The sequence below is a fragment of the Squalius cephalus genome (assembly GCF_949319135.1).
Source record: "Squalius cephalus genome assembly, chromosome: 18".
In the NCBI taxonomy this organism is placed as follows: Eukaryota; Metazoa; Chordata; class Actinopteri; order Cypriniformes; family Leuciscidae; genus Squalius; species Squalius cephalus.
The window spans coordinates 10,282,624-10,297,698 of NC_137139.1; the positions used below are offsets into that span (position 1 = coordinate 10,282,624).

General features: G+C 36.7%; 1 protein-coding gene across 2 annotated transcripts in view; it reads left to right on the top strand.

The window, feature by feature from the left end:
* rbm10 (RNA binding motif protein 10) overlaps nt 1–9,262 on the top strand; it is a 36,594-nt gene extending 27,332 nt beyond the window's left edge. The window contains exons 17-24 of one of the 2 annotated variants that reach the window (XM_079848544.1): nt 1,611–1,702; nt 3,695–3,877; nt 4,410–4,583; nt 4,689–4,751; nt 5,587–5,766; nt 7,205–7,270; nt 7,432–7,520; nt 7,637–9,262. In XM_079848544.1, coding sequence (XP_079704670.1) covers nt 1,611–1,702; nt 3,695–3,877; nt 4,410–4,583; nt 4,689–4,751; nt 5,587–5,766; nt 7,205–7,270; nt 7,432–7,520; nt 7,637–7,712 — 923 coding nt within the window. In that variant the 3' untranslated portion in view covers nt 7,713–9,262. The remainder of the gene's footprint in view (nt 1–1,610; nt 1,703–3,694; nt 3,878–4,409; nt 4,584–4,688; nt 4,752–5,586; nt 5,767–7,204; nt 7,271–7,431; nt 7,521–7,636) is intronic. The other variant, XM_079848545.1, reaches the window with a different exon arrangement.
* Nucleotides 9,263–15,075: the final 5,813 nt, after the last annotated feature.

Genomic DNA, 15,075 nt, shown 5'->3' on the forward strand with positions numbered 1-15,075 from the left:
TTTATTTTCATATTTGTTCATTTAATTACTTTCTGCAATGCTACTGTTAAACACACCTACTGTAGCTGAAAACATAAAGCACTGTTTTTTTAATTTGTATATTAAGTTGTGTATGTGTAATGTGTATCTTTGATCTTAATATTTAATAACAAAGAAAATAATGAGAACATTTTTTATCTTCGCCCCTGTCTGCCATTCTTTTTTATTTTATATTTTGTTACCTAAGGCTTTGTTTTTAAAATATGGACATTAGTTTGGCTGCAATGCTCAGTCACAAAATAGTAAAACCAACATAAAAAAGAATTGTGATAAAATCGTGAATCGTGATTTTCCTGAAAGAAATCGTAATATTATATTTTTGCCATATCACCCACCCCTTTATAAAGCATTTCTTACGTATTCTTTAATTTTGCACCTTAATGTTAAGAGATAATTGTTAAGTGTTCATTGTGATTTTAGACTTTTGAGTTTTCCATGGTCGTGTTGACATTTCTGCCTTCATAACTGATGGGATTATAATCAGAGGTAGGTTAAGTTTAAAATAAAAAATCTTTAAATGTAATATATTTGTCTCCTGGACTGGTCCTTATTTTAAATGTTATAAAAAATTTCAATAATTATCGATATCGACCGATATGAAACACTTATATCGTGATACAGTTTTCAGCCATATCGCCCAGCCCTATTCATAGGCATTATCTACTTAGACAGTGATACATTTTGAAAAATAAAACTTGTGATTTGCTTAAATATCTGATCCTTCTGCTATTACGAAACACAATTTTGGCTGTTTATAGCATTATCTCTTTTAATGTGATGATAACACTAAATAATAATTTTGACTACCGGTATGTATTTTATGTAATTTAAGGTGCTGGAAAAAGCTTTAAAATGGACCTTGAAAGTGCTTGAAAAGTGCTTGAATTTGACCTTGGAAAAGGTGTACGAACCCTGGATTGGTCTACTCTGCTCTGATTGGCCAGATGGTCTGTTGTGATCGGTCTACTCTGCTCTGATTGGCCAGACTGCCCAGTCTGTTGTGATTGGTCTACTCTGCTCTGATTGGTCAGATGACTGAGTCTGTTGTGATTGGTCTACTCTGCTCTGACTGGTCAGATGGTTCAGTCTGTTGTGATTGGTCTACTCTGTTCTGATTGTCCAGACTGCCCAGTCTGTTGTAATTGGTCTACTCAGCTCTGATTGGTCAGATGGCTCTTCTGTCTTTTCGACATGTCGACAACACGAACCAAACTCTTCCAGGCCTCAGCTACAACTCCAGTGTTTGAGGGTCAACGTAGACATTGTTGGGCACCCAATAAAGACCATAGGCTGACATTATGCTAATTAGTTTATGCAGTAAGAAAGACTGGAATAACTCATTTCGGCAGTTCAGAATTGGTTCTTTCTTTTAGGAGCCAATAACTCCATTTATAGTGCACTTTCATCTTTGAAACTTTGCCAATCTTTTACATTCACAAACCGCTTTATTACACACTACATGAAAGGTAATATTCAAAAAGCATAATAGGGGGCACTTTAATATTCATTTTACCAAAAATGTTTTGTAGTTACTTTAGCTGACCTAATGAATTCTTACCTCTTTCCTTCAGCGGATCCTGACGTGTCCACATACCATTACGATGAGAGCTCTGGTTATTATTATGACCCTCTTACAGGCCTCTACTATGACCCAAATTCACAGGTAATAAAAAAGGCTTAGGGATTGCAGAGCACAGTTTATGAAGCCTGTGCCGCTGCTGCGTACACCAGTATCCTGGAGTATTTGCTAATTTACACACAAACGCGTATTGACAGAGAAGTAGGGGCATAATAAAGTTGTCATATAATTATTTTATATGTATTTGTTTTTAAATAATAAAATATTGTTAAACATCTTAAAAGGAATAGTGAAAAGTTGACATATTTTAAAATATTGTTTTTATTCAAATTGTACCAGCATCAACAAAAGTCATCTTTACACTGAAAGACTGTTTAATGCTGTTTAAAGGTGGTTTACATGTATTTACACTATTTCGTAATGTAAATAGCCTACATAAAGTATATCAATTATATTATTAAAAAAATGAAATTTATTACAAGGTAGGGCAGCAATATTATGTTACACTTAATTTTGAGGTGATGTTGTTACAGTGTAATTTCACAAATCAGTACAGAGTAATAATAATTAACTACATGTACTTACTATAGGGTTAAGGGTTTGGTTTTGGATTAGTTACTTGTACTTACTGTTGTAATAACAGATCAGCATAATTACATGTAACTGACCTTAAAAGCTGCAGTCCTTAGTTTTTCCTCTTTGTCGCCATCTCTGTTCGAAATCTGCAATTGCAGTTATTCACGGTATTATCAACTTTACGTGGGTTGTGTCTCGGCACGGCACAGCGCGGATGAATCTGATGTTTTGAGGAGAATGTGCGGCTGTCAGTCACCGCGCCGGTGTGGATGCTGTCATTCGCAATCACAGATTCTACTTTTTGGAAGTACGACCAACATAAGAATTTTCACCAGAAAATGTCCTCTGAACAAGTAACATCCACTTTTGTTCTGACTAACTAAGGGGAAAAAAGCATTGCAGTAAATCACGCTGATTAAATCTAACGATCGCTGATCATATCACGTCAAACCGTGCCAATTATACATTGTTCTCAAATTGTTAATGTTAACAACAGCATTGCGTGACTACATTTAATGCCCTCCCGATATCCTTGTTTTCGCATGGGCCAGTTGCAGTCTCTTTTTTTCTGTAGCCACTCCGAAGTCCGAAGTCTTTTGCATTTTACAACGGGTGAATCTCCAGTTGTCACTGGATCCGCCATCAAATTGATACGTTTAATTATATGAAGTGCTGTGAGAAAAGGCTATAAATCTCCACCTCCAACATCCTCACACTCATAGCCTACTAGCCGAGACTCTTCTTTATGTGTACAGATGTGACATAATGACACAAAGACATGCTCGAATTTCCCACGAAAGAAAAAAAATTTAAAATACAAAACTTGTAGTAATGTTTTAACACTGGAATTAAAAACATTATTACAAGCTTACCGTTTTGAATCGAGCTAAGGCAAGCAGAGAGTTTTGAACACTGGCTGATTATGTACTTGCTCAATTTATTTTGGATAATTTTTAACCAAAAAAAGTTACGGACTGCAGCTGTAAGTAAAGTGTAACCCAATATTATGACAGAAACAGTTTTCAGACTCAGGATTCGGTCAGTGATTGCGCACCTAATAAAACTACGCTGTTTCAGCTGTGTCTAATCTAAACGCCTCTGATTGGCCACTGCATTCATAAGCTCAACAGATGCGTGTGGGATTGGTTATAAAGCACATCGCTGCAAAAAACAACACATAAAAATAAATCTGATGCAACGTGCAGATCTAAATGTAATGCCGCAATCAACACTTTTCATTCATTTCAACAGTCGCAATAGATTTAGTTTAATTGTGCAGGGGCATTTTATGCCCCCTTATCTATTATGAGCATTTTTTTGTTCAGTTTGGTGCCCCCATTGATTTCCAATTCTGATTCAGGAGAGTTTAATTGTGTAAGGTTCTTGGGTCTTTATTTGATGACGTCAGTGATGACCAAGCTTATTGCGCAACTTAATACTAATTCTATACAAGCATACTGATACTGCAAATGTTTTGTTTGTTTTGTGATGTTCTTCTAGTACTATTATAATCCCCATACCCAGCAGTACATGTACTGGGATGGAGAAAGCCACACGTATGTTCCTGCCCCATCACAATCATCCGACGACACCACAGACGCGGGAGTGACCTCTGACCTTTCAGGTGCTCCCAACAGCGGCAAGGACAAGAAGGACAAGCCCAAGAATAAGACGGCACAGCAGGTACACCCTCAGACTACTTAAGTCACCATGAAATCAAAAATGTGTTTACTGGCGCAACCTGTCACTCACACTCAATTCCCCATGGACAAAATCAAGTCACGTCCTACTTTTTTTTTTTCTTTTTTTTCTTCCTCTTCTTCCATTTCATGCCGACTTTAAATGAAAGGTGTTCAGAAATCAGAAATGCTCGCTGCTTGTGAATCATTTCGCATGTTCAGGTTCACTGACACATCTTAAGCCCAAAGTACACTTCAGTTTCTGCTGAAACGCACAGCTTTTTGGAGCGATAAAAGTCTTTGTACTAAAATGTCCCCTCACACAAACGCTTGTCATCTTGGCTGTCTATTGTTGTTGCCATCTCCACAAGTTTGTTGTTGTTTCATCTCATCGGTTTATTTTCCGACTGTGAAACAACAGGCCTTGGCAATGTAAAAAACGAAGTATACTGTGGACTTTAGAGGTGAGGTTTTGGTGAGATGGCGTGTCATTGAAATCGAGTATCTCTTCCTGATGTATCTGAATGTCTCTTCAGATAGCCAAAGACATGGAGCGGTGGGCCAAAAGCCTGAACAGGCAGAAGGAGAATGGCCGATCGTCCTCGTCTTCCTCGTTGAGCACTAACTCTCGATTGATGGCACAGGGAAGACCCGATGACAGGCGGGAGTCTGCCAGCGCGGATGCGGGATACGCCGTCCTGGAGATGAAGGTTGGGTTTTGTCTGACTAATGCCCTGCTGTTAAAATGCCACATCACGTCTGACTGATGGTGTGAAATATATATTTTATTTTATTTTTTTATTTTTTTCACACAGGGTGCCTTGCTGGAGAGACCTCAGATTCTGATGGAACAGATCAAACATCTAGAAGAAAGAGAAGTGTGTTTAGTTTTTGTTTTGTTACCCTACGACCTCGATATACTCATGGCAAAGTTCTTTTCCATTCTTCGCTTAGGGGTAAAAAGAAGTCTGAAATACTGTTAGCGAACATCCCAACGCCGTCCACACTACTGAGAGCGACAGTTAGATGAATATGTAAATATGTTGTGCGTTTTCCTCTCAATAACAAAATAAATACATCAAAAATGGCAGCGGTGAGAAAACAGCAGTTAAGAAAGCATCTGATCGTAGCGATGTGGATATGTTTCCACCAGCTCTGCAATTCGGCACTCCAGTAGTCACGTCATATTTATTACTATAACACTTTATACAATATGTTGTTTAAAAGCCAGCAGGTTTACTGTCGCTTTCAATTAGAAGTACAACCTCAGTGTCTGCTATAAATCATCTCTCCAGTGTGTTCATGTTTTCACTTGCGTCTGACATTGACAGACTGAACAGAATAAATGAACCGGAGAAGATTTACACGTCGAAGAAGGCGGAGCCCCAGAGCCACACCTACCTATATTACCTATTATCATTTATTTTGGCCTGATTTACTTTAAAATGACGTCACACCAGTTCCTCCTGCGATTTCGCTTTGAGTATATTGAGACCTTAACAATTTACATAATGGTGTTTGGTTCTTATATTATTTAGCTTTTGTTTCTTAGCAATAGTTTTTTGGGGGATTTATTTTAGTATTTTGACTTGTTTCTTGTTTTGTTTTGTGTTTTATTCTGTGCATCTTTGTGTGTGTGCCGTTTGAAAAACATTGTCTATTATTGGCACTGCAGTGTTTTAAAAGTCTTGGTTGTTTGTGCTGTTCTCTCAGCTGAGTCCTCCTCTGGGTCTGGTGTCCGGCTACGGCGCAGAGACGGACAGTGAGGAGGAGGCCGGAGAGCGAGAGGAGAGACTGACGGACTGGTCTAAGCTGGCCTGTCTGCTGTGCAGGAGACAGTTCCCCAGTAAAGAGGCTCTGATCAGACATCAGCAGCTCTCTGAGCTTCACAGAGTGAGTGACGGCTGCAGATCTGCCAACATATGAGCCGTGCTGAATGCCAAGATAGTGCTGTTTTCATTTGTAATCATTTTTCCTCCCCATTTATTTAGATTTTGAAAGGAATATTATCAATAACCAGTGCTATTATTTTAAAGTCCCCCTGTAGTCAGTAATTTTATCCCTTAAAACTCATCTTTGATCACCAAAATTACATATTTAAAAATATTTCCTTGAAAAAATTCTTCATGCCTTAAAATAGCTTGAATGTAACTCTACATTTAGTAGATGCCTTGCCTCATTTAGTATACTGGTTCTATGAATATGCAAATGAGTCCCGCCTCCACTCACTCACTCACACCAGCTCAGAGATCCACTCATTGACGATCACACGTTGATCTGATTGGTTACAAGGTAGTTTGTGACGTCAGAAACTCCAGTGATTTCAAACCGTGTTTTTGAGACTGTCTTTGGTTCACTGCAGTTTTAAGGAGAAAATATTCAGCAATGCTGTCGACTTATGAATTTGCACATGGTTTGTCTTAAAGCACATTAAAAACACCACATAGACATATAAACAACATTTAAAAGCTTGACGTTCACCTCAGGGGGACTTTAATTTAAAAAAGCTGAAATATAATAAAATAGTAATATTACACAGGAGCAGATTCACTTCAGATATTGAATCTAAATAAAAGGACACAAGTGTATTCTATGACAGATTGTTTCAGTCACTCACTATGTATTTTTTTATAATGTTTAAATGGTGTAATATTTATTAATTTGATTATGTGCTTATCCATTTAGTTGCGAGTGTAGTGCACTTACAAAGAGACTGTTGCCAATCAAATTAAATCATTTACACTAAAATAAAATTACTACTGCATTAGATAATGTTATGAGATTGTTTTAAATAATATTTTGAAAATACAAATAAGAGATGTTGGACGGAAAATTATACTTTTAAACATGAAACTAAACCACCAGTAGGTGGCGGCAAGTGACCGTCTTAATGAGCGAATCATTGAGTCATTCATTGAAACGATTCGTTCAAACGGCTGATTCATTCAAGAATGAGTTAGTTGTTTACGAATGGATCATTGAATCTTTGAATCAACTGATTCGTTTAAAACGCTGAAATGTTCAGGAATGAAACATTTTCAATCCTGATGGAATTTAGGAAAACGACACTAATGAAAATATTAATAAATACCATAATGCTAAAATAATACCAGCAATAACTAGACCGACTGTGCTAGCTGTGCAACTAAACACTTGTACCAAATGATTGTTCACACTCAGTCTGATTTATTCATTTTTGTCTCGTTTTACTTGTGATATTTTTGCTGGCAAAAATTCAAGAATCCAAAATTCAGGCTGCAACAAGCAACCAAATGAATGAACAGAATAATACATTCTATTCCTGTCCTTGTCTTTATTCCTCCATGTGCAGCAAAACCTGGAGCAGAGGAGAGCCAGACCGGGCCAGCCAGAGGCACACGAGCGATCCGAAACAGAGGTAAACCCATGATTACATCTCCAACCTCCTCTGATAGGATCCGCAGTGTGGAATTATTATTTCCAAACAACCAATTCCCCCCTTAACTGCTATTCTTTTCTACGATTCATTGATTTGACACTTCTGAAGTATTGACCTCTGGGTGGCGCTCTTCGTTTCAGCTGAAATACAGGGACCGGGCAGCAGAAAGGAGGGAAAAAGGGGCCGTCCCACAACAACCCGATGCAAAAAAGAGGAGATTCAGCCCTAAGTAAGTGGAACGAGTGAAGTTGTAAAGACATTGCACCATGTTATTTGGGGGTTTACTATGGTAATAGCATGGTGTTTGAGTATAATGTCTAATGTTTTGCTCTTGCACATGGTCAGCAGTGGCGTCGGATCTCAGATGCTTCCAGGAAGGATGGAAAAAGGCTTTTTCATTCGCAACCTCCCAGTGGAGTAATGCTGTACTTCTGTGGACTTTCTTCAATACTAAACGAAACGCCTCGTGAGCAGTTTTTAATCTTGTGATGCGGAACATGTGCACAGTGTTTCTGTACAGAGCAACAATGCAGCTAAGAGACCATCACAATTAGAATGATGCAGACATATATATATATATATATGTATATGTATATGTTCATGTGTATATATATTGGATTCAGGTTGATTAATGAAAAACCCTCAGGACCCTGAGAAAAAAACACTATACAGCACACTGTTACTGTAAATACAGTCCAACTGTGTGGCGTTCTTGTACTTTAGCCCATCGTCAGCTTCCCAGAAAGCAATTTGTGAACATTTGTAGATGGCATGAATTTAAGCGAAAGATGTTGAAATTCTGGGAAGCTGAGAAAATGATGTCAGACTGCGATAATCCAGAAACTATTTCTTGAGTTTCTTTCGACTTTGAATACATCTTTTTGTCCCTTTGAGCAACAGCCGGTGGCCGTAAGGAGGAGCTTTGCTGATGTAAGTGCGCTATGCATTTCGCATGTCTCGTACGACATGACAGTCTATGCAGAAATGACAGACAGCAGGCGTCTGTGAAGACTTGCACTGTAGATTCTTCTTTAGTGATTCTCTTCAAGAAAAGGCACAGTAGATTATTATGGTTTACTTTCCTAATTTGCAGTATATATCATAAATGACTTATAAGATGATGTATATGATTTTTCAAATGTGAATTTATGGTGGTCAGAGCGAGTTTGAGAGTATATGTCCTTATCAGCACTAAGTGCCGTTATGTTTTTGTTTGTTTTTTAATGTCCATACATACAAAATCATGTAAATCTTGCTAATTTTGCTTAAAGGTTATCAGAAAAGGCTAAAAGCTTATTTTGTTTGATAGTTATGATTTAGAAAATGGCTGAGAATTATTTGATGTGAATATAGAATGATGATAATGTGATGTTTTTTTCTTATATTGATGCCTCAATGCAATAAGAGGATCTCACTAAACCTGTCAAAAACACATCTGGTTCTCGTTTCATCACGAATCCAAATCAGAAAGAAAATCTCTTAATTTACTAAATTGTGTTTAATTATACAAAAAGCAAATAGAGCTGATTTTTAGGACCATTAAGATTTTCTTATATTGTATTGTGACATTTTCATTCCAGTTCAGCATTCACAGTCTGGGGGGAATACATCTTCTTTTTCACTGTAATTTGAGACAAAAAAAAAAAAAAGCTTTTTCTTTTATTATGCTATGAAATATGATTCAGTGACGTTTGCAATGTGAATTTGTCCCCCACAACCCAATATGTACTGAAAGAGAGCGTTTGCACAATACAGCTTCCTGTGTGACATCAGTTTGGGGTCCGTTTTATTTTTATATCGTTACAAAAGATTTCTATTTCAAATAAATGTTGTTCTTTTGAACTTTCTATTCATCAAAGAATCCTGAAAAAAATGTCACGGATTCAACAAACATATTACAGCATAACTGAACATAATTTAGCACAACTGTCATCAACATTGAGAATGATAATAAATGTTTCTTAAGCATCAGATCATATTACTGATTTCTGAAGGATCATGTGACACTGAAGACTGGGGTAATGATGCTGAAAATCAGCTTTGATCACAGGAATAAATAAAAATATATAGTTATTTTGAATTGTAATAACTCATGATATTGTTTTTGATCACATACGTGCAGCCTTGGTGAGCATAAAACACTTATTTTGAAAACATTATAGTCTAGTCATTTTAAGCCAAAATGGGGGTCAACCTTGAACAAATTGCAACAGAAGCAAACTCAACTGATTTTGTATCCTCAATATGTCCTGAGTAAGGAAAAAAAAGTCCCGAAGAATCCCATTTGGGGAAAGTGTCCAAAAAGACCCAAATATACGCCTATTCATACGCCTATTCATTCTTTTTCTCACATGAATAGGGTAAAACATTTAACCGATATCACCATGAAAATTACTGAGTTGATTACTTGCATCAAGACAAACAAAAATGTATTACAAGTTTTTTTTAATTGTTTGTTAACGTGGACAAACGGTGCATTATCTAATTACGGATGTGCTAATTTGCATAAATACCACAACAGATCTAAACATTGGGTCTAGACAGGTGAAAATGTCTTGTTGAATCTTGTTGACCAATAACAGTAAAATACTTGATGTTAAGGTCTGAATGAACCCATTACGGCTACCCATGAGCATTAATACATAGAGGCAGGAAGAAGTACTTTAAACCAGCCTTTATTCATTTTTAAGAGATTGGGTTTGGGGCTGGGTCCGTGGGACTGTTTCTGGGGGACGAGTCTGAGGGAAGAACAGGAGACTAAAGAGAATGGAGTAAGGAGAATGCAGAAGACAAAAGGTAGGTAAAATAAAAAGTGAATCCCCAGAAACAGTCCCACGGACCCAGCCCCAAACCCCATCTCTGCAATAATAATGAATAAAGGCTGGTTTCTAAAGTACTTCTTCCTGCCTCTATGTATTAATGCTCATGGGTAGCCTAAATGGGTTCATTCAGACCTTAACATTAAGTATTTTACTGTTATTGGTCAACAAGATTCAACAAGACATTTTCACCTGGCTATACCCAATGTTTAGATCTGTTGTGGTATTTATGCAAATTAACACACGTAATTAGATAATGCACCGTTTGTCCACGTTAACAAACAATTTAAAAAAACTTGTAATACATTTTTTCGTTGTCTTGATGTAAGTAATCAACTCAGTGATTTTCATGGTGAAATCTAAAGGTTCAAATTTTTACCCTATGACAAAGAATGAATAGGCGTGTGAATAGGCTATATTTGGGTCTTTTTCGAAACTTTCCCCTAATGGGATTCTTCAGGGCTTTTTTTTCCTTACTCAGGACATATTGAGGATACAAAATCAGTTGAGTTTGCTTCTGTTGCAATTTGTTCAACCTTTTTTCATAAAATGACTGGACTATTAAGAAATCTTACCGATCTCAAACTTTTAACACAAAAAAACATTTATTTTGAGTCATAACCGCCTTTCTTGGCATTCCAGTGCATTTTCATTGCGCTGCATGTCTTAGATTTTTGTGGTAAGGCTGTGATTAGTTTTAATACAGTGAAATGGTGCATGGGAAGCATTTACTGCATAATACCACAGCAGAGGCCAAGTGTTGAAGAGCGAACATGGGAAAGATCTTGTTAGGGCAAGACTGTTGAACCAAAAAGCCTGTTGAGATGATTACGTTACCAGTCGTGTAGAATATGAACCTGCTACATACAAATATATGGTCGGCATGGCAGCATACGGTATTAACAAGTGAAGTCTTGTTGGTTTTCGCTTAATCCAAGGACCATTTTCTTCTTCATTCCAGTTTAAGGATTCTTGGAAGCAACGGCCGGTTGGAAATACAGGCTCAATCAGTTCCCTCCCTGTCCTCGAGGGAGTCGCTGCATGGACAACACAAACGGCACAAAACACACTCCTGAAGCTCTTTTGTTTATGACAGCCTGAGGACGGCATGCCATCGGAATGTCTAAAGTCATAATTCATAATAATGAGTCACACCTCAATTTTTTTAATGTTTTTATTCACATCCTGTTGGAAAATGACAGACTAATTCAAGGAATGAATAGATAATGTTTCCAATGAAAGGTGTGCTGGGTCAAAGGTCATTGATCACATTCAAACCATAGAGTTTAAAAAAACACCCAAAACTTTCTAAAACGTGTGCTTGTACATCACATGCTTCTAAGCCACAAATACAGACAATACAGGAAGTTACAATCTGTACATCAGATGGACACATTCAAAGCAGGAGGTGTGTGTATTCCAGCATGGCACATGGGCGTTTCCTTAAGGAACGGTTCAGGATCAGTGCAAGTTCAGTTTGTGAGGAAGCTCGTCTCCACCACTGAATAACAAGTAAAAAATATAATTGCGACTTTTTATCTCACAATTCTTACTCTTGTTCTCGCAATTCTGACAACTATTCTCAGAATTTTGTGATGTGAGCTTTCAATTTAGAGTTTTGACAAACTCAAAATAGTCCAAATTGTGAGTTTATACCCTGCAATTCTGAAAAATAGTTGCAATTATCTTCTTCTTTTCGGTGGTGTAAACAAGCTTCCATATGTTTGACCTGTGACATCTAAAAACGGTCTCATCCCACAGTAAAACAATTCATAAATAAAAATAATACAGTAATGCACTTACAGTTGGTGTATATATGTAGGACTGCACTAGGTTGAAAAAAAATACACAAAAGTATTTCAAAGTTTTAAAGTATTGCCACACAACTTGTACAAAAATAATACACAAGACTAGTGGGGGGAAATCACTTATCTGAGGATTTGTATTCAACTCCTAACCAGTGTACTTTTGTTTTATTATTATTATTATTTATACACTATTGTATTCATGTTTTGAAGTGGCTTATGTGTGTGTGTGTGTGTGTGTGTGTGTGTGTGTGTGTGTGTGTATATATATATATATATACACACATATATATTGTTATGTGCTTTATTTTTTTATTATTACGTATTACTATATAGGTTTAATTTATTTTTATTACCTTTTTAGTTATTTATTGCCAATTTTAGTGCTCTAACTTAAACTTATTTTAGTTAGTTGTCTAGGCAACATTGCAAATTTTCTTTTCGTTGAGTTTTTCATCTAATTAAATTATTTTTGTTTTTCATTTCATTACAACCTTACAGCTAATTTAACACATTTTCAAAAGGAAGAACTAATATAAGTGCTTTAAGCACATGCTTCACATTTCCTCTGTAATGTTTGCCTAAATGTCCATTGTAAGTGCATTATTGTACTACATTTAACTCTTTCCCCGCCATTGACAATGTTTGAGAAGGGTATTGCTGCAGCCTGGAGATCTCCTAAACGGGGTGTGGCTTCCTCCTATTGACAGACAGACAGTCAGACATGACACGCATATGTGACCTCCCCCTCTCCCCCCCCCCCCCCCCCCCCCCCCCCCAAACGTTCCCACACGTAAAAATAACTTTATTTTAGATCGACTAGAAATGACAATTAGCTGAAGCCAGAGCCAATAGCGCAAGTCTTTGTTTGGTGAGACCCCGCCCCCTTTTGAGGCTCTGCCCCCTTTTGGAGTTCACGCCCCATTTTGGTCCGCAGCTGTATCTACTTGGAATTTTCTGGCTTTCTGTGTTTTCACTGTTAAATGGTTAAACTGTTAAATGGTAGAGGGCGCTATTATGCATCTTCTGAAAGAATACTGATCAAAACAGGCGCAAAAGCAGAAACAAGCGTTAGCATATGTAAGCAGATGCATAATGTAAAATAGCGCGCTTATCAACATTAAACAGCATATAAATCAAAACTGCCCAATGTTACTGAATGAAAGGACTTCTATAGGACTGTGAAGCTTTGATGGACTTGATCTCCTCCATCTAGATTTTCTCAGCTTATTGCTCAAAATGTTGCCTTTTTTATGAAACCTACCCATATTCAAATGTTGATTAAAAAAGAAACTAGAATAAAACAGGGTTTGTTGTTGCTGTTTAAAAGCAGAGGCTCTGTTCTTTCTTTTGATATATTGCATGGTCAGATATTCATAGAACAAAATATTCTGAGGGCCATGAAACTTTTGTGAAAATGAAAAAAAATGCTGGCGGTGGCTGGCAAATTTTTTTTTTTTTTAAACGCTGGCGAGGAAAGAGTTAAGTTTGTTCACACACAGTACTGAGGAACGAGCGGTAATCGACAGCATGCTTCACATGAGCTTGTGTTAAACCAGAACATTCCTTTAAGAGCATTGACAACATTCTTACAGAGTTCTGTAGTAAAAACAGAACACATTTATTTATTTATTTTATCTTAAAGCAGAAAAACCAAAGTCTAGGTTTCCCAGGGTCTTGTGTCGGCAGTCTTGCCAAGTTCACTTCAATCAAGTGCTGTTCTAACAGAATTTGTGCAGGACAAAATATATACAGTATCAACGACTCGCTGGTCTCACATATTAAGCACTTCTACAAGCATGGACAACTCAATAAATTAAAAATGAAAATCAATTTAACCCTCATGTGGTCTTCGGGTCATTTTGACCCGGAGAAGATTTTCTTTTTCCCAAAAATACTAGTTAATGTTATCGCATTGGACTGAAACTTAGTGACTCTGTTCCCAAAGGGTATAACTACTTCTCAAATCTTTTTTGAAAAATTTCGTACTTTTTTTGCGGGGGTTTTGATACCTTGTTACACTTGTGGTCTTCCCGGGTCAAAATGACCCGCCTATAAAAAATAGCTTATAAATCACTCATTATACCATATTTTCACCCAATCTTGGATTCAATCTTTTTGTCAACTTGTTCTCTTTCAATTAGGACTGGTTTTATATTTCTATTTGCATCTAATTAATCGTAGGCCTCATTTATTTGACAGTAGGGATCTCATTTTTTGAGTAAAAAAAACATTATTTTTGAATAATTTTGGAAATATTAAATGAAATCTGAAGAAAATTGGCACTGTTTATCACACTAGTCTACTTTAATATTTCACTAGGAATTTTATTTTGAAAAACTTTTATTTTGTAAAAAATGGTACATAGTCACACTTGTGGTCTTCCCGGGTCAAAATGACCCGCCTATAAAAAATACTTATAAATCACTCATTATACCATATTTTCACCCAATCTTGGATTCAATCTTTTTGTCAACTTGTTCTCTTTCAATTAGGACTGGTTTTGTATTTCCATTTGCATCTGATTAATCGTGGGCCTCATTTATCTGAGAGTAGGCATCTCATTTTTTGAGTAAAAAAAAAATATTTTTGAATAATTTTTGGAAAAATAAAATAAAATCTGAAGAAAATTGGCACTGTTGATCACACTAGTGTACTTTAATTTTTCACCAGGAATTTTGTTTTGAAAAACTTTACTTGTGTACAATATGGTACAGAGTTACACTTGTGGTGTTCCACTGGGCCATTGAGGGCCATTGTGGGCCATTGTTTCAATGGGCCATTGAAAGTTAATGGGAGAGACCAATGCAAACAATGAATGGAACAACACAAAATAGGTATCATTTTAAAGCTTAGAATCTCAGCTTTTTAATGCATCTAATCACTTTGATCAACTCCTAACGAGAGCTGAGTTATCACTCTAAAACAAGAGTGTTCCCCCGCAGGCGCCACCTAGCTGCGAAATAAATAATCATAATATTTTTCAAAACTGTTACCTTGATCAACTTAAAATAGGTGTCATTTGAAAGCTTAGAGTCTGAAACTTACAATGAATGTAGCCAGTTTGATAAACTCCTAAGTAGTGCTGAGTTATTTGCTGATAAATAGAAAAAAACAAATTCATAATTTATAAACTACTTTTTTACTACATTCAGCAATA